Source organism: Hyla sarda, chromosome 6 (assembly GCF_029499605.1).
Source record: "Hyla sarda isolate aHylSar1 chromosome 6, aHylSar1.hap1, whole genome shotgun sequence".
NCBI classification, from domain to species: domain Eukaryota; kingdom Metazoa; phylum Chordata; class Amphibia; order Anura; family Hylidae; genus Hyla; species Hyla sarda.
In genome coordinates, this window is record NC_079194.1 from 185,236,164 (window position 1) to 185,256,377 (window position 20,214).

A 20,214-nucleotide genomic window follows, 5' to 3' on the forward strand; every position below is an offset into this window, starting at 1 on the left:
ACAATTAGGCATTAGTGGCCCCTACACCCAAGAATTATTGCCTCAAAGTGCCCACTATGCTTTACACTGCAGTTCTGCTACCAAACTGCAGGCAGTTAGTGTGGTTACCTTGTGAAGTGATAAACTGCAAACAAAAAGTAACGCAAGTTTGTTTAATCCAAACTAAGGGAAATACAGAAGTTTGCATGATAAACTGCATCACACTGTCCTATGTGCACGTGGCATTTAAAGGGGTACTCCGCCACTAGACATCTTATCCCCTACCCAAAGGATAGGGGGGGGGGATAAGATGTCAGATCGTGGGGGGGGGGGGGGTCCTGCTGCTGGGGACCCCGGGATCTCGGCTGCAGGACCCACCTGTTGTGGCTTCCGGAAACGTTGGAGGCTTCGGCTCCCGACCACGGTGACGCGAGACCGTGACTTCACGACTCCGCCCCTGTGTGATGTTACCCCCCCCCTCCCATAGGCTTGCATTGAGGGGGCGGAGCGTGATGTCACATGTGGCGGAGCCGTGACATCACAATGCTCCGGCCCCGTGATCGACAATAATCAGACCCGGAGCGAACATGATGTCTAAGCGCCAGAGTACCCCTTTAACACCCCTCAAATGCACTTTGTAAACCTGGACATTTTTCTAGGTTTAAAATGAAGTTAAAAATCTGTAAAACACCGATTCGCCAAGCTGCACTTTAGTAGGATTAGTACAGAAATGTTACTTCCTATGCAAGTTTGCACAAGATAATCATCAATATACCATGCTATAAGACATCAGACATGGCCTTGCAGATAAACTGCATAATTAAATTTCTTTAAAAAAAATTGCACACCTGTTAAAAAAAACAAGTAAAAAAAAAAAAACAGATAGAGAAAATAAAACCCAAACAATTCACAGTGATTCCTCCTCTTTCATTTTCTTGGACAGTCTTTCCAAAATTAGATTCAAGTCCATTGTCTTGTTTAACTTGTAGTAAGTGTCCTTTCTGATTGGATGAACTGCCAGCCAGTCTGGAAGCAGCTCTGCCAGCATTGACAGATGTTTCTCCATTTCTCCTGAGGAAGCAAAACAAACTTCAGTTACTACAAAGACCACGTACAGCTAAGGCTGGGTTCACTACTTTTTTCAACTACAGTTCCAGCATACTTTTTCATTAGTGAAAACGTATGGAACGGTATTGAAAAGCGTATACATAGGCAAAGCATTGCAAACCGTATGCACCCTGATGCATACGGTTTGCTTGCAATACGATTTTTTAACAGTACTCCGAACAGTGTTCAACCAGGGTTTTGACTCGTTTTAAAACCGTATTGCAACCGCATACCTTTTTAACATGGACGTCAATGGGAAACACACATGTATACGGTTCCATATGGCAAAACCGTATTAGTTTTTTGTTTGCACATGCGCATTTGCGTCCTAAAGTCCACACCAAACACCCCTCCCATTAAAAATGGACAGAATTTTCAAAAAAAAATTTTTGGGTAAAAACGGACGGAACAGTATGCACTTTTAAAACAGTATACTGTTTAAAAACGCATACGGTTTACTTTTTCCCCATACTGTTCCATCTGTTTTTCCCCATACGGTTTTTGATAGAAAATGTGGGAACTAGAGTTGAAAAACGTAGTGTGAACCCAGCCTAACCATCGCACCAGGATTTATTTAAACATTCAACATAAATTTCAAGCAGCTGAAAGCCAGTTCCGATTATGACAAACTGATACGCCGTAGCGGTATGTTTACATGGGTGAGTTACAAGTACACTGCCTGCTGCAGGTGTATCATGGCTGACTTTTTGGTTGTGCTTGTATCCCAACTGTGTACCCTAAGGATGGATTAAAAAAAAAAAAAAACTGGGCCTCCAGGGAGAGGCGTGTCCTTTTTATGTTCCCAGGTTTCCTGTCCTGCAGTGGGAGGTCCTCTCCAGGGGTGCTGTCATGAACGATCAGGTAAATTAACATTAGCAACAAGATGAATATGTCTGCAAGATGTGTGTTAACACAGGTAGGCAGCGCTGGGAACACTTTCTAAGTTTAGTGTAGGTGACCCTTCTATCAGTTTCCCTTTAAGATACAACCACAACTTCGTCATTTTTCATTTCTTGCTCAATGAGGGTATTCTAGGCAGGAAGCCTAACCCTACCTGAAGACATTGATGATCTATAACTGGAGATTACTCTGTCGCACACAACTTCCACCGTCAGAGCTGGCTTCTTCTCAGCAACAAACACATTGCGCAAAATACGGGAAAGCTCAGGTAGTCTGGACATCATGAGGAGACGTTCCTCTTGCTGAGGTTTGCGGGTCATCATTGCTTGAAGCTTCTGAGCCTCCTTAGCACGAATCTAAAAAGCAAATTGTAAATTTGTAAACTAAACCCTGTGATCGGATATAAGAGTCTAACCACTTAACTCAGGACATAAATGTACGTCCTGGTGCGTTGGTACTTAACGCACCAGGACGTACATTTACATCCTGTACATGACAGCATCATGCGCGGCAGGTCCTGACTGCTGTCAGCTGCAAGGGACCCGCCGGCGATGGCACACATCAGCGGTCGCACCAATTGTGCCATTACGGCTGCCGCAGGGATCCGATCATCCAGAACGGTTTTTAGTTCTGCCATACATGTCCTTTTATAAGGACATCATTTTACCATAACAACTGGTCGCGCAAGAGACAAGCCCTCGTACTTGTCTGGATAAAAATGATGATTTTAGAATGAAAAATAAAATTAGCTGAGTCCTTAAGGCCCAAAATTGAAATGAAAATTTTGCATTTTTCTAACTTTGAAGCTCTCTGCTTGTAAGGAAAATGGATATTCCAAAAAAAAATTTTTTTTTTTTTATTCACATATACAATATGTCCACTTTATGTTTGCATCATTAAATTTACGATTTTTTACTTTTGGAAGACACCAGAGGGCTTCAAAGTTCAGCAGCAATTTTCCAATTTTTCACAAAATTTCCAAAATCACAATTTTTCAGGGACCAGTTCAGGTTTGAAGTGGATTTGAAGGGTCTTCATATTAGAAATACCCCACAAATTACCCCATTATAAAAACTGCACCCCCCAAAGTATTCAAAATGACATTCAGTCAGCGTTTTAACCCTTTAGGTGTTTCACAGGAATAGCAGCAAAGTGAAGGAGAAAATTCACTCTATTTTTTACACTTGCATGTTCTTGTAGACCCAATTTTTGAATTTCTACAAGGGGTAAAAGGAGAAAATGTATACTTATATTTGTAGCCCAATTTCTCTCGAGTAAGCACATACCTCATATGTGTTCGGCGGGCGCAGAAGAGGGCTCAGAAGCGACGAGGGGATTTTGGAGAGTACGTTTTTCTGAAATGGTTTTGGGGGGGCATGTTGCATTTTAGGAAGCCCCTATGGTGCCAGAACAGGAAAAAATACCCACATGGCATACCATTTTGGAAACTAGACCCCTTGAGGAACGTAACAAGGAATAAAGTGAGCCTTAATACCCCACAGGTGTTTCACGACTTTTGCATATGTAAAAAAATGTTTAAAAAATTTCACTAAAATGTGTGTTTCCCCCCAAATTTCACATTTTTGCAAGGGTCAATAGCAGAAAATACCCCCCAAAATTTGTAACCCCATCTCTTCTGAGTATGGAGGTACCCCATAAGTTGACCTGAAGTGCACTACGGGCGAACTACAATGCTCATAAGAGAAGGAGTCATATTTGGCTTGAGAGCAAATTTTGCTCGGGGGCATGTCGCATTTAGGAAACCCCTATGGTGCCAGGACAGCAAAATAACCCCCACATGGCATACCATTTTGGAAACTAGACCCCTTGAGCAACGTAACAAGGGGTACAGTGAGCATTTGCCCCCCACTGGTGTGTCAGATCTTTGGAACAGTGGGCTGTACAAAATTTTTAATTTGCACAGCCCCCTGTTCCAAAGATCTGTCAGACACCAGTGGGGTATAAATTCTCACTGCACCCCTCATTACATTCCGTGAGGGGTGTAGTTTCCGAAATGGGGTCACATGTGAGGTTGTTTTTTTTGCGTTTGTCAAAACCGCTGTAACAATCAGCCAGCCCTGTGCAAATCACCTCAAATGTACATGGCGCACTCTCCCTTCTGGGCCTTGTTGTGCGCCCCCAGAGCACTTTGCGCCCACATATGGGGTATCTCCGTAGTCGGGAGAAATTGCATTACAAATTTTGGGGGGCGTTTTTCCCTTTTACCTCTTGTCAAAATGAAAAGTATGGGGCAACACCAGCATGTTAGTGTAAAAAAAAAAAAAATAAATTTTTTACACTAACATGCTGGTGTAGACCCCCCAACTTCACCTTTTCATGAGGGGTGAAAGGAGAAAAAGCCCCCCCAAAATTTGTTAGGCAATTTCTCCCGAGTACGGCGATACCCCATATGTGACCCTAAACTGTTGCCTTGAAATACGACAGGGCTCCAAAGTGAGAGCGCCATGCGCATTTGAGGCCTAAATTAGGGACTTGCATAGTGGTGGACATTGGGAATCACTGGCGTAGAATACCCCTAACAGGGTGCCTCCAGCTGTTGCAAAACTCCCAGCATGCCTGGACAGTCAACGGCTGTCCGGCAATACTGGGAGTTGTTTTGCAACAGCTGGAGGCTCCATTTTGGAAACAGTGGCGTACCAGACGTTTTTCATTTTTATTGGGGAGGGGGGCTGTGTAGGGGGTATGTGTATATGTAGTGTTTTTTTACTTTTTATTTTATTTTGTGTTAGTGTAGTGTAGTGTTTTTAGGGTACAGTCACACGGGCGGGGGATTACAGCGAGTTTGAGCTGCCGCGCAAAATTAGCTGCATCGCAAACTTGCAGCCTGATACTCACTGTAAGCCCCCTGCAGCTGTTGCAAAACTCCAGCTGTTGCAAAACTACAACTCCCAGCATGCACAGTCTATCAGTGCATGCTGGTAGTTATAGTTTTGCAACAGCTGGAGGCACACGGGTTGGGAAACACTGAGTTAGGAAACAGACATGTTTCCCAACCAGTGTGCCTCCTGTTGTTGCAAATCCACAACTCCCAGCATTCTCAGGCAAAACCACAACTCCCAGCATTCTCGGCAACATCTTTAGAGCCAGATGTTGCCGAACTACAACTCCCAGCATGCTTGGAGTTGTAGTTTTGCAACATCTGGAGGACTACAGTTTGCAGACCACTAATACAGGGGTTCCCAATCTGTGCCCTTCCAGATGTTGCAAAACTACAACTCCCAGTATGCCAAAACTGTCCAGGCATGCTGGGAGTTGTAGTTTTGCAACATCTGGAAGGGCACAGTGGTCTCCAAACTGTGAACCTCCAGATGTTGCAAAACTGCAACTCCCAGCATGCCCAGATGCCAAGGGCTGTCTGGGCATGCTGGGAGTTGTAGTTTACAGGGTCCCATTACAGCAATGCATGTCGCTTTACGGCGACGTGCATTGCTGTAAAGGGCCCGACCGCGGCTGAAGAGGAACTCACCTGTCGCCGCCGTCTCCGCCGCCAGGATCCGGGTCTTCAGGGACGAGTTAAGTACCGGGGCCGGTCCCCAGCACTCCCCCGTCCCCCGCCGCGTCCTCCGGTCTTCCTCCCGTCCTCTCCGGACTTCAAGGGACCGGGCAGGACGGGAGGAAGTAACCGCCCCCCCCCCCCCCCCCCGCGATTGGTCGGTTAACTAACCGACGGATTGCAGGGGATCGGAGGAGGTGGCAGGCTTGCTACCTCGCTCCTATACGTTAGCATGGTCCTGGCTGTCTGTGACAGCCGGGATCATGCGAAATTACCGGGCGGTCGGGTCCCAGAGACCCGATCAGCCCGGTATCGCCGCAGATCGCAAGGGCGATTTCCCTTGCGATTTGCGGCGATCGCCGACATGGGGGTGCCTACATGGCCCCCCCTCGGCGTTTGCCCTGGATGCCTGCTGAAGGATTTCAGCAGGCATCCAGTTCCGATCTCTGCCCGGCGAGCGGCAGAGACCGGAAAAGGCCATGACGTTGTGGAACGTCATTGGTCCTTAAAGCCCAAGGTGCCATGACGTTCCACAACGTCATTGGTCCTTAAGAGGTTAAAGGCATATAGTAGATCTGGCCTGGTGTAGATTTGCAACATGTGCACTTGATAACTGTTACCATTGCAGAGTAAAAACTGAAATGTCCCCAATTTTCCTCCCCTTAAGTTTTACTAATTATACCTACCCTTTCCAGTAAGGATTGAGATACTCCTTTTAAGGCACTGGATGCAGTAGGGACTGGTTTAGACTCCTCTATACGTCCAGGAGATTTATTTTCAGAATTAGGTTCCTCAGTTCTTAAAGCCAAGTTTGCTAGAGCCTTTTCCATCTATGATTTAAAATAAAAAAAATTATATATACATTTCCTATTCCACATACATAAGCAAAGGTCTCAATGCTGTAACTAAAAGCACGGACCCACCTTAGGCGTCATCAAGCCTCTTGCTTTAGTCAACACCTCATGTGCAGTGGTCAATTTCTCTACTTGTGGTGGTTGTGGAAGTTCAGCTGGCACTACATCTGGAACCTCATCTACATTAAACCTTGGATGCCATCGAGTCAGCTGATCATCAGGCACCACCATAGGAGGGTTCAATGATGCCAGAAAAGTCTACAGACAAGGACATCAAAGGGTAAGATCATACAAGTGTGGTTAAATATGGTGTAAACATTTGCACACCTGAAACAATCCTTACTTTGTGGTGTTGCTTCACAATATTGTTAAGGCTTCTATGGAATAACTTTCTGCGTTCCAGGAGCCGACTTGCTGTGAGCTGAAGACGACCATCATACTTATCCTCTAAGACCAAAATAGATAAAAATCTTGAAAGGTTGTACACTATATGGGTCTCTTAACTAAAGAGCATGTGCACAAGCCAAAAACAGCCATTTTATCCTATAGAGGGAGCCAAAAATCAACCACATGGGGGAACCATTGTAAAGAATATATGACATAAGTGACATATGAAGGAGAGGCGCCATGTACTTTGTAGTTTAAAAGCCCAAAGCCATACACGAGACCTCCATAAGATTGAATTGTGGTAGCCAAGCAAATACATTTTAAGACAGTTTTACCTTCTGGAACAATAGGCTCCACAGTAAGTTGATAATCTGTCTTCTTTATACTATCCTTGTAGGTGGGAATATTCTTCTCCTGTCTGAACTTGTAGGCTGTTGGGTAAACTGTTTTAATCTGCCCAACATTACGTTCTTCAAACTGCCTGTTAGATGAAACACGAGATTTAGGTTTAGTTTTTATAAAAAGTCTAGTCCACACACACTTTCTATTCACTGTTGACTACTCACTTGCGCATCATGTCCTGGACCCCCTGCTTTACTTTTGCAAAGGTGATTGTCTCAGAGCGGTTGAAGAGCATCCCTACAATGGTGTCCATGCTGCGGAACATTTCTGAAAGAACTTTGTACTTGAATGGCAGTGAGAGTCCGGGTGGAACATCTTGAGCAAGTGTATGGAATCGCTCATAGGCTGGAGCCTTCTTACTGCAAAAGAGGAATAGTCGTCAACTCTGGAAACCGTTTAAAAGCAGACTAGATATTCATATGAAAAATGAGGTTCTCCCTACATCACCAAGAGCAAAGGGAAAGATACTAATGCAACAAATGCAAGAGGAGAAAATTTTTTTTTTTATAAAAGGTTGTTTAGATTTTCACCTCTCTTTATTTGGCTCCTCTGTCAGATCAACCTTCTGTTCTTTAGCAGATTTCTTCTCTGTGATCCTAGACTCAAGGGCTTTTGCTTGTTTAAGTCTTTCTTTTAGGTCAGTGATTGTAACTTTGCTTTCAACAGGTGCAGTAGGAACTTTCAGTCTCTGTCCAAGCTCCTGTATCCTCTGCAGCCGAGATTTTAGTTCAAGACTCTCCTTGGTGGGGACCTGGATTACAGAATTGGCATTCTACTGCATCAGTGAATCTTTGTTTTTTTTTATATGGAAAAAGATATTTGAGCACATCAGCCTGCTAGTTCTGCACATCAATAAAATAGTTTACCAACACTTAAAGTGTACCCGTCAGAGCCAACAAAACAACATTTTTTTTTTAATATATCACTCAGTACCTAATCCTGACCATGTACGTCTAATTTTTGTGTGTCTAGCACCTTAATTTTTTTATTACACTTAATTTAGCTCATTAGTCTGAATTCCTCTCAAAGGGAGGGGGCGTGGCCTCACTGTGCAGGTCTCCGCCCCCTCCCTCAGTATGCCGTTTGCTCACATCTCCCCTAGCATTAGCAAAACTACAACTCCCAGCTTGTCCTCACTGACAGTAGCAGGACACAAGCTGACAGTGGGAGGATTTTTCCTCCAGCTGTGACCCCTGCACTCACAGCTGTCAATCAAGGAAGTGTGTCCATGACATAGGCGATTATGCATGGACACAGCAGGACTAGTATGTAGGGATGTGCCGATACCTTTTTTTAGACCGAGTACCGTTACTTTAATTCTAGTACTCGCTGATACAGCAGCAAAGCCCGCCCCCCCCCCCCCCCGTTTAATCAGCAGCAAGGGGCCCCCTAGTAGACATTAGTAGAAGCCCCCCCCTCCGTGCAGGCAGCTCACCTCCTCTGTCGGGTGCTGGTGCTGCCGCTCCACCGCCCCGTTCTCCGGTCCGCATTGTGTCGTCCTATGAAGGAGCATGTGACATACATCACTCCGCTTCCTCTGTAGCGTTACGCCGGGCGCAGGGGAGGAGGCGGAGTGACGCGTGTCACATGCTCCTCCATAGGACGACATGATGCGGCCCGGAGGACGGAAGAACGGGACAGTGGAGCGGAGCGGCAGTCCCAGATACCATGCAAATAGCTAGTATCGACCCAGATACCAGTATCGGGACATCCCTACTAGTATGTGTCCAAGCAGGCAGGGGGGGCAGTTTGGCTGGCTTTTTCAGTATGAAATACTGAAAATTTTCTAATGAAAGCAATAGCAAAACCGATTGGTTTTGCATGCTTTACAACATATCAAGAGTTTATGTATCTGACAGTGCCCATTTAAGTCATAAAGAGAACATATGCCACATAACATACCTTCAACTCTGGTGTTGCTGGGCTAGTCTTTAGCACATTGCTTTTTGGAGAGAGTGTCACACTGACAAAGTCCTTTATCTTCTTCCCTAAAGATGGAGGCGTCTCACACTGGACTTCGGCACTGGGAACTGGTGTCAAACACTGAGGAAAGGAGAACAAAAAAATAAATAAAATAAAACACAAGTTAGTCTACTGTATTTCTACTAACCATACCAAGTAAAAGCTGTGGTGATCAGGATGAACACATACAATACCACCCACCAGAGCACATTTCCTGGATTTGGTGCACATATCTTGTTTGTACAGGCAACACCTACAAACAAGCAGGACTAGACTGCAGTTTCTTGAACCACTGCTACTTAGGCTGCATTCACATCACAATTGTGCCCTGTATATGTTGATGTGGAGGCCCAGTACAGGAGGTGTTACCCAGCCCCCTTGCAGTGTCCCCTGGGCCCCCTTGCATCTGCCACCCCCATATGTAAATAGGTTTCTAATGTATTATACCATGTAATTGTTCAGAAAGCGTTGTCACTAAGACTTACCATGTGACTTGTCATGCGATTGTTACCCAGGAGGTACCAGTGACCAGGTGATCCCAGGGGTGACCTATGGGCTCCCTGCTAGTCTCCCCCATATAAGCCCTGGGCAGAGCTAGCACTCTCTTTCCTTACAAGTCTTTGCTGAGGTCAAGTTGAGTCCTAGTGTGTGTGTCCAGAGTCATTGGAGGCCTCAAGTCCAGTCTGCAGCCAGTCAATTGCAAGTAAGCTACAGTCATAGCTTAGTCAGTCAAGTCAGCCCCTGTCAGCAACTGTGAAGTCAGCGTGGCCTGCATTAAATTGACCAGTCCTACTACAAGTCCCAGCAAGCCCTTAAGGTCTCTGAGTCAATGGTCACCTCCATGGGCCCTGGCTGAAGTTTATAGCCTTTACCATCTACCCTCAGTATAGCTACCATTATCCATAACTTGGCATCATTATTGCCCCAATGCCTTTCCCAGGATCTAGCCGTTTACTTTCAGGCGGTATCGAGGATAAACCACGCCCTGGCGTCACGAATACTAGGGATCAACCGATATTGATTTTTAGAGCAAATACCGATAATCTGTGGCCTTTCAGGCCAATAACTTATACCGGAATATCGGTATAAGCTATCAGCTATTTCTCCTACCCCCCAGGCGCTTTAAAATCAATGAACTGCAGCAGCTGTTGCTGAGCCAGAGACCGCCACCCGCTTCTCTCCCCCTGCCTGTCCAGGGGTCCTCCCACCCACTGCACGCCGCCCCCACCCCATTACCTCCCCGGTTTTATAACCCCGGGGTCCGTGCTACTGCTGGCTCCCGTCCTGAGCTGTCATTGCGCAGCGCACAGCGTAACGCAGCAGGAGCCAGAAGTAGCGCGAGCCCCAGACCCCGGGAACAGGTAATTATAAAACCGGGGATGGGGGAGGCAATGGGGCAGCATTATCGGATTATGGGCAAGGTAATTGCCGATGACGATATTGTCAGAAATCGTGACTATCGGCCAAACCGATAATCGGTCGATCCCTGGTTAATACCATCTGCCCCTAGGTTAACATCTGCCCTCATCACACCCAGTTACCACATTGGCAACCTGACAGGTACAGGTGACATTGACCTCACCGGCCTGAAGAATCTGGAAGTTACTCCATCACTAGCCAAATACGTTCAGGCCATTGAAGTCAACGTGGCCCATGCCTGACTATATCCCATTTGACATGTTGATGAGGTATATGTGCCAAGAAGGCAGTGATGATGTCATTACAGCCCTAAATTATGAATGCAGGTAAACACTGCAGAGGCTGCACCTCCAGCTGATACATGTTAGCTGGATTTATTGCCAAGAGCTGCAGACACCTCTGGATAACCGTTCGGGTCACATGTGCCATATTTGCTGCTGCGCATTTTCCTAGCCATTGAAGACAGTGGGTAGCAAAATCGGCTGCATAAAAAAAAATATTCAGGAAAATACGGCACGTGTGACCCTACCCTTAAGGTATAAGAGCAGACGGTACCGTCCCTTGAGCCTACGGTGGCCGGCTCCTCTGTGCCCAGGCTGCAAAATAAAACAAAACAAACTAACTCACCTGCCTACGTTCCCCCGTTGCTGGCGTCCTGTTCCTTTCTTCCGCTTCCTGCCGGTCGGTGAGTCACGCTGCTATCAGCGGCTGCAGCAATGTCCCGCTGCGGCTGGTGATACGCTAAGAGCAACGTGACTCACCGTCACGCAGTAACAGAAGACAGGGACAGATATCAGCGCAACAGGGAAACATAGGCAGGTGAGTTAAAGTATGTTGTTTCATTTTGCAGCCTGGGCACAGAGGAGTAATAAAAAAGCACCATAGTACTCCTTTAAATTTAGGAGTTGGAGTTACTAACTACAACACCCAGCATGCCCTGATACAGCCTGTGACTCAACAGCTGCCCCAAACGAAAACTACAACTACCATCATGTTTGACTATATAGCATAGGTCAGTATATCCCCAACCAGGGGTGCCTCCAGCAGTTGCCAAACTAAAACTCCCAGCATGCCCGGACAGCCATTGGCTGTCCGGGCATGCTTGGAGTTGTAGTTTGGCAACAGCCGGAGGCACTGGATTGGGGAAACACTGTTATAGGTTATGGTGCAACATTTCGGGAGTTGGGTAAATACCAGCCATGGATACTGGCAGGGTGTACAAAATACCAGCTGTGCCAGCAACCCTATATACAGGTAAAGGGGCAGCCATGTAACGCTTGGCTGTAAGGGTCTGTCAGATATAGGGGAAGGGATAAGGATGTCAGGATTGTAACAGTTATTCATCCCCATTAATCACAACTAGGTGTAAGGAAGACAAGAGCACGTGTCCATTACAGCCAATCAGGACGCAGCTTTCATTTTCTACTTGCCCCTACAGAAGAGTCGGGCTCTGACCATCTCCCCCCACCCCAAGCAGTAGGGTGAACGCGCTGGCCCAAATACATGGTCGATCAAATACCTGGGGCTCCTCCTCCGGCAGTTTGAGCTTCTTCCGAGCAGACCTCTTGCCTTGCACCTCCGGGACAGAGCCCTGCCGGACCCGCTTCTTGCTGCTCGGCAGGAGGGAGGTAGCGGGCGTCTCGGTATGTGCAGGTCGCTCCGGGGTGCTGGGCGGCCGTAAGAGCTCCTCCAACTTCTGGCTACGGGTGATCGTGCTGGTGGCCGGCTCCTGTCCCTTCCTCCGCTTGGTCTCCAGGGGCCCTTCGGTCGCAGCTCGCTTACGATGCCCAAAGAAATCGGTAACTCGCATCTGCGCCATGTCCGCACTACACACCGGCCACTGACCTGAGTGTAAACCCGCGAACAGACCCCGGGGTCACTGCGCCCAGGGAGTGACGTCACGGCCTCCGAGCCCTGCTATTGGTCGAGACACCGGGAGACAGCTAACCGGGGAACTCAGAATTCGCGCTAAAACCTATCCACGTGACTGGGAGAGTCCACACAGCCAACATGTTGGTATAACCCGATACAGTGAAGACAAATATCAAGTCACAGAAACAGGATGAAGTGTAGGGACTTGGCGCAAGGAGCCTGTGTGGCTCGGTCAGGGAGTTTACATAGAATGTTAGGACATATATTTCTCCTTGAAACCTAGTTAACCCCTTGGGGACGGAGGGTTTTTCCATTTTTGCACTTTCTTTTTTTCCTCCTTACCTTTTAAAAAATCATAATTCTTTCAATTTTGCCTAAAAATCCATATAATGGCTTATTTTTTGCGTCACCAATTCTACTTTGTAATGACCTCATTTTACCCAAAAATCTATGGTGAAACGGAAAAAAAAATTGTGCGACAAAATTGAAGAAAAAATTCCATTTTGTAACTTTTGGGGGCTTCCGTTTCTACGCAGTGCATAAAAATGACACCTTATCTTTATTCTGTAGGTCCATACGGTTAAAATGATACCCTACTTATATAGGTTTGATTTTGTCGCACTTCTGGAAAAAATCATAACTACATGCAGGAAAATGTATACGTTTAAAATTGTCATCTTCTGACCCCTATAACTTTTTTTATTTTTCTGCCTACGGGCCGCTTTGAGGGCTCATTTTTTGCGCCGTGATCTGAAGTTTTTAGAGGTACCATTTATGTATTGATCGGACTTTTAGAATTTTTTCATGATATAAAAAGTGACCTAAAATACGCTATTTTAGATTTTGGAATTTTTTACCATTTACCATGCAGTTTAATTAAGGATATATTTTTATAATTCGGACATTTCCACATACGGTGATACCACATATGTTTATTTTTATTTACACAGTTGTGTTTTTTTTTTTTTTTTTTTTTTATTATTGGGAAAAGGGGGGTGATTCAAACTTTTAATAGGAAAGGGGTTAAATGATCCTTTTTTTTTCCCTTTTTTTTTGCAATGTTATAGCTTCCATAGGGACCTATAACACTGCACACACTGATCTTTTACATTGTTCAATGGTTTCTCATAGGAAAGGTAGGGACCCTCCAGCAGTCCTGTTCACCGCGGCGATCCCGAACAGCTCCCTGAGCTTTCACTTTAAACGTGGCATTCAACTTTGAACGCCGCGTCTAAAGGGTTAATAGCACGCGGCATCATGATCAATGCCGCGTGCTATTAGACACGGGTCCCGGCCCGACCCGACCCGCTATGACAGGGAGCGGGCTGAGGGCGTATAGGTACGCCCTCTGTCCCCAAGGAGTTAAAACTTTGACCACTTTTGAAAGGCTTGGTCCACACCCACCGTGCTGGCCATTCAGGGCTCCCAGCGGGGTGTTTAAAATGAAGGTAAAACACACACACACGATTTACGTCGCAGGGTTGCGGACCATGCCGCCCAATCCCCTGGTTAATAACTTCTGATCACATCAGGTCTCAGACGTGAGACCCGGTGTGATCAATCCCTCAGCCCCTGTACTACTATCCCCAACATGTAACATACTTTGTTCCATGATGGGGGTAGTAGTACAAACACTAATTTAGCCTCCCAGGCACCTGCAGATTCCCGCAGCCAGAGAACTTCTCCCATCATGAAAATAAGTCTGTTCCATGATGGGAGTAGTAGTAGTCCCGGCTGTAGGAGTCTGTAGACGACTGATACTAACGGATGAAAAACTGATGCAAACGGATGCCACTAAATAGCACCCATTGCATCAATTTGCACCCGTTAATTGAATGGTCCATTTAGGAGGCATTAACGGACAAAATCTAGACGGGGGACAATGGCTGTGTGAAGGTAGCCTAAGCTTTTCCCCCACAAAATATGCCAATACAGGCCACCCATACCAACTTGGTATACATAACCCCATAAGGACACAGACCAATTTGGAAATTGTCATTTTGTGTTTTTTTTTTTTACCCCCTGCCTTCTAAAAGTTATATTCACATGGCAGAATTTCTGCAACGAATTCTGCATGAAAATTGCCCATTCACTTCAATGGAATTCCTGCAGCGGAAATTCTGCTGTGTGAATGGGACAGCGGAATCCCATTGAAGTGTATAGGCTATAAATTCATGCAGAATTTTCATACAGAATTACATACAGAAATTCTGAAGTGTGAACATAGCCTAACACTTTTCAGCTACAGACCCATATGAGGGCTTGTTTTTTGCACCACCAATTGTTCTTTATAATGACACCTTTTATTTTACCATAAAAACTATGGCACAACCAAAAACTATGGTGGAAAATTAATAAAAAAAAACCAAAAAACTATTTTGTAATTTTAGGGAGTTTTTGTGTTTACACAGTGCTGTTGGTCAATACGACTAAAATGATACCTATCTTTACATGCTTTTCTATTATTGTACTGCTTTAACCCCTTAACGACAGGACGTAAATGTATGTCCTGGTGCCCTGGTACTTAACCCCTTAACGACCACGGACGTATATTTACGTCCGTGGCAGGCTCCCGTGATATAACGCACGGTCACGCGGTAACCGCAAGTTATATCTGGTCGGTCCTGGCACGTAACTGAAGCCGGGACCCAGGGCTAATAGCGCGCGGCAGTTGAACACTGCGTCTAAAACGACAGTAAAACCTTCCCGGCTGCTCAGCGGGGCTGAACGGGACCACCACAGTGAAAATGCAGAGTCCCGATCAGCTGGGACACGAGCAGAGGGTCACTCCCCTTCCTCCGGCACGTCCGATCGGCGATTGATTGATCCAAGCCTGAGATTCAGGCTTGAGCAATCTATCGCCGATAACACTCATCAATGCACAGCTATGGCTTTGTAGTGAACAGTACTGGCAATCAGTGTGTGCAGTGTTATAGTCCCATATGGGATAAAAAATATAGGTGTTGGTGAACTACAACCCCCAGGAGACTACAGAGATACAATATAGGTGTTGGTGAATTACAACCCCCAGGAGACTACAGAGATACAATAGAGGTGTTGGTGAACTACAACCCCCAGGAGACTACTAAGATACAATATAGGTGTTGGTGAACTACAACTCCCAGGAGACTACTGAGATACAATTGAGGAGTTGGTGAACTGCAACTCCCAGGAGACTACAGAGGCAGCATGCTGGTGTTATACCACAGACTCAAGACTCCTGAATGACACATGCTGGGAGTTGTAGTCCCTTTTGTGTGTGTATGCCAGTGTATCCCAACCAGGGCTGAGATATATTAGTGTGCTGTGTATAACTCTGCACAGACTGTATATATATATATATATATTAGTGTGTTGTGTATAACGCTGTGTATATATATATATATATATATATATATATATATATATACAGTGTTATACACAGCACACTAATATAACTCAGCCCTGGTTGTGATACACTGGCATACACACACAAAAGGGACTACAACTCCCAGCATGTGTCATTCAGGAGTCTTCAGTCTGTGGTATAACACCAGCATGCTGCCTCTGTAGTCTCCTGGGAGTTGTAGTTCACCAACACCTCTATTGTATCTCAGTAGTCTCCTGGGAGTTGTAGTTCATCAACACCTCTATTGTATCTCAGTAGTCTCCTGGGAGTTGTAGATCATCAACACCTCTATTGTAACTCAGTATTCTCCTGGGAGTTGTAGTTCATCAACACCTCTATTGTATCTCAGTAGTCTCCTGGGAGTCGTAGTTCATCAACACCTCTATTGTATCTCAGTATTCTCCTGGGAGTTGTAGTTCACCAACACCTATATTGTATCTTAGTTGTCTCCTGGGAGTTGTAGTTCACCAACTCCTCTATTGTATCTCAGTAGTCTCCTGGGAGTTGTGGATCACCAACACCTCTATTGTATCTTAGTAGTCTCCCGGGAGTTGTAGTTCACCAACACCTATATTGTATCTTAGTAGTCTCCTGGGAGTTGTAGTTCACCAACACCTATATTGTATCTTAGTAGTCTCCCGGGAGTTGTGGATCACCAACACCTATATTGTATCTTAGTAGTCTCCTGGGGGTTGTAGCTCAACACCTCGATTGTATCTCAGTAGTCTCCTGGGAGTTGTAGTTCATCAACACCTCGATTGTATCTCAGTAGTCTCCTGGGAGTTGTAGTTCATCAACACCTCTATTGTATCTCAGTAGCCTCCTGGGAGTTGTAGTTCACCAACACCTATATTGTATCTCAGTAGTCTCCTGGGGGTTGTATTTCATACAACTCCCAGGAGACTACTGAGATACAATACACCAGTGTTTCCCAACCAGGGTGCCTACAGATGTTGCAAAACTACTACTCCCAGCATTCCCTGGTTGGGAAACACTGGCATACACACACATAGCAGGGTCTACAACTCCCAGCATGTGTCATTCAGGAGTCCCCCCCCCCCCCCTTCACACATAGAAATCATCCCCAGTATGATATTTATTCCCCTGCAGTCTGTGTCTCCTTCACACACAGAAATCCTCAGCCCCGTGCAGTGCAGTCTGTCCTCCTCACACATCATTTTGGAGGTGGAAGAGTTGTGCACGGACGTCCTCTCCCCCCTCCCCCCCTGCTCTGTGTTTTCCCCGTGCAAACTTGCAGCCTCCCCGTGGTAGATGAGGTCCTGTGGAGACAGAGCAGGGGGAGGGGATGGAGCTGTGTGCGGGGGATGGAGCTGTGTATGGAGCTGTGTACAGAGCTGTATACGTCCCCACTCTCCCCCTGCTTCTTGTGTAATGTAAGAGAGGGGGGTGTGAAGTTAGATTTCCGAACCCAAGGGGCGTGGCTTATGTCCTGCAGACGTGCAATTTCGGCCTCTGCCCTCGCTCCTCCGTGCTCTAGCTTCGGAAAACTTCGGAGAGCGAAGGGGAGGAGGGAGAGCAGCAGCTAACAGGAAGCTGGCGCAGGGAGTCATGGGAAATGTAGTCTTTATGACATAGCTGCTTACTGCTACAGGTGGCAATTACAAGAGAATCGCTGGGCCAAATTTGACAATTGGAAATCTATTGGTATCGTTGGAAAGGTCTTTGAAAGAGCTATCAGATGAGGTAAACTTTTTTTTTTTATGTATGAGCACTGCAGAGGTCCTTTAAGGCAATAATGGGCTGTGTCCTTAAAGGGTTAAAGAGCACCTGTCACCAAATAAACTTTTCTAAACTAAGGCTGGGTTCACACTACGTTTTTGCCATACTGTTTTCAATCCGTTTTTCTAAAGAAAACCGTATGGCAAAAAAACGGATGGAACAGTATGGAAAAAAGTAAACCGTATGCGTTTTTAAACAGTATACTGTTTTTAAAAGTGCATACAGTTCCGTCAGTTTTTATAGAAAAAAAACCCATACGTTTTTGAAAATTTTGTAAATTTTTAATGGGAGGGGTCTTGGGTGGGGACTTTAGGATTCAAATGCGCATGTGCAAAGTAAAAACGTATACGTTTTTCCCATATGGAACCGTATACATGTGCGTTTCCCATTGACGTCCATGTAAAAAAAAACGTATGCGGTTGCAGTACGGTTTTTAAACCGGAGACAAAATTGTGGTCAACCACGGTTTTGACTCCGGTTTAAAAACCGTACTGCAACCGCATACGTTTTATTTAACATGGACGTCAATGGGAAACGCACATGTATACGGTTCCATACGGGAAAAACGTATACGTTTTTACTTTGCACATGCGCATTTGAATCCTAAAGTCCCCACCCAAGACCCCTCCCATTAAAAATGGACAAAATTTTCAAAACCGTATGGTTTTTTTTCTATAAAAACTGACGGAACTGTATGCACTTTTAAAAACAGTATACTGTTTAAAAACGCATACGGTTCACTTTTTTCCATACTGTTCCATCCGTTTTTTGCCATACGGTTTTCTTTAGAAAAACTGATTGAAAACAGTATGGCAAAAACGTAGTGTGAACCCAGCCTAACTCAGGCTATATTCCCTAACTACTCCTAACACCCCTCCCACCTTTAAAGGAAAACTGTCTCCAAGTTCACCCACACTAAACCCAATACACTGGGTTATAGTGTGGGTGAACAGGAGTCCATACATGGAGTCACTTACTTTTTTATGTTTTCTTGTCACCGAGTTGTTGTCCGCTAAAGTTCAGCTGCCCTTCACTTGAGCTCTGAAGGCGGGTCTCCCGCCGGCAGTTTTGTTTTGGGTCCTGAAGGAAGGGGCCTTAGACCGCCCCCCCCCCCCCCCCTTGTTCGCATATTCATTTCCCCCTGAGCGCAGCACTTCGGGAGAGCGCTCTGTGCAGTGTAACTGCGCATGCGCCAGTCGCTCGCTACACCCGGAAGTACCTCTTTCTGAAGTCTCGCTACTCCTGACTTCTGGGTGAAGCGAGGGACCGGCACACTACTTCGGCCCTCACATGGCTGCAGTGCTGTGATGAATATAAGACCTCAGGCTCTGTGCAGCAGTTTTCAGTCTGTGTATCTTTCAGTGAGGCTCTGTGGAGCTTTCAGTCTGTGCAGCTTTCAAACCAGCTCTGTGCGGGTTTCAGTCTGTGCATCTTTCAGTGAGGCTCTGTGCAGCTGTCAATCAAGCTCAGTGAAGAGAAGCACTTCCTGAGTTTGGTCTCCTGCAGGGCCGGGAGGAAACCAAACTTACTGTATTAAAGGGGTATTCCAGGAATTTTTGTTTTTGACTATGCTACAGGGGCTGTAAAGTTAGTGTAGTTCATAGTTCATAATATAGTGTCTTTACCTGTGTGTGACGGTTTTCTCACAATTCTTATGTGATTTTCACTCTAATATTTATTTTTAACAGCATACAAAATGACTGTTGTCTCTGATTTTTCCCAGCTTGCAATGCGACTGAAACCTGACTCACTAGTCAGCTGATGACAGGGAGCCTGTCTGCTTCAATGGGTGGAGTGATCGCTTGGTGGGAGAGAGATCAATCTGAAACTAATGCAACAGCTGTAGGCACCGTGATTGAAAACCACAGGTCTTTGAATGGATGCAGCTTATTTATGTTTCAATGGGTGGGGTGGCTGATGTGTGGGAGGGAGGAAATGGAATTGTGGGATTTGTAGTAAAAAAAAAGAAAAATCAAACAGGAAATACCAGGTCACAAATAGCTAGCCACAGTGTTATGGTAATCTCACAACATAGCCATTTATCCCCAAGACAAGCGCAGATCCTTCCTAAGCATGTCCATTACTGTTACGCCTAGCGCTCCGGGTCCCCGCTCCTCCCCGGAGCGCTCACGGCGTCTTTCTCCCTGCAGCTCCCCGGTCAGTCCCGCTGATCGGGAGCGCTGCACTGTCATGGCCGTTGGGGATGCGATTCGCACAGCGGGACGCGCCCGCTCGCGAATCGCATCCCAGGTCACTTACCCGTTCCCGTCCCCTGCTGTCATGTGCTGGCGCGCGCGGCTCCGCTCTCTAGGGCGCGCGCGCGCCAGCTCCCTGAGACTTAAAGGGCCAGTGCACCAATGATTGGTGCCTGGCCCAATTAGCTTAATTGGCTTCCACCTGGTCCCTGACTATATCTGACCTCCTCCCATGCACTCCCTGGCCGGATCTTGTTGCCCTTGTGCCTAGTGAAAGCGTTTTGTGTGTCTAAAGCCTGTGTACCAGTACTTCTGCTATCCATCCTGACTACGAACCTTGCCGCCTGCCCCCGACCTTCTGCTACGTCCGACCTTGCTTCTGTCTACTCCCTTGTACCTCGCCTATCATCAGCAGTCAGAGAGGTGAGCCGTTGCTAGTGGATACGACCTGGTCACTACCGCCGCAGCAAGACCATCCCGCTTTGCGGCGGGCTC

General features: G+C 46.2%; 1 protein-coding gene across 3 annotated transcripts; it reads right to left on the reverse strand.

Moving 5' to 3' along the window:
* Nucleotides 1-238: 238 nt before the first annotated feature.
* On the reverse strand, nucleotides 239-12,654 carry CDT1 (chromatin licensing and DNA replication factor 1). 3 transcript variants are annotated; one of them, XM_056526063.1, is made up of 10 exons: nucleotides 11,719-11,883; nucleotides 9,046-9,186; nucleotides 7,674-7,894; nucleotides 7,308-7,502; nucleotides 7,077-7,222; nucleotides 6,698-6,801; nucleotides 6,424-6,612; nucleotides 6,187-6,330; nucleotides 2,141-2,342; nucleotides 239-1,050 (listed from the first exon to the last, which is right to left on the reverse strand). In XM_056526063.1, exons 1-10 carry the CDS (start codon nucleotides 11,872-11,874, stop codon nucleotides 887-889), a joined length of 1,662 nt encoding a protein of 553 aa, XP_056382038.1. In that variant the 5' UTR covers nucleotides 11,875-11,883; the 3' UTR covers nucleotides 239-886. The 3 variants fall into 3 exon arrangements, with proteins under 3 accessions (XP_056382038.1, XP_056382039.1, XP_056382037.1); XM_056526064.1 differs by lacking the exon at nucleotides 11,719-11,883 and adding an exon at nucleotides 9,591-10,248 and having other exon boundaries at nucleotides 243-1,050; XM_056526062.1 differs by lacking the exon at nucleotides 11,719-11,883 and adding an exon at nucleotides 12,044-12,654 and having other exon boundaries at nucleotides 247-1,050.
* Between the last annotated feature and the right edge of the window lie 7,560 nt (nucleotides 12,655-20,214).

What these genes read in the sequence shown, in the direction of transcription:
- CDT1 (XM_056526062.1), bottom strand. Translation starts at nt 12,343, where the DNA reads ATGGCGCAGATGCGAGTTACCGATTTCTTTGGGCATCGTAAGCGAGCT. An exon ending in TTGTGAAGCAACACCACAAA is followed by an intron (nt 6,613 to 6,697) that starts GTAAGGATTGTT and finishes CCTTGTCTGTAG; the next exon opens with ACTTTTCTGGCATCATTGAA. An exon ending in TAGATCATCAATGTCTTCAG is followed by an intron (nt 1,051 to 2,140) that starts GTAGGGTTAGGC and finishes TTGCTTCCTCAG; the next exon opens with GAGAAATGGAGAAACATCTG.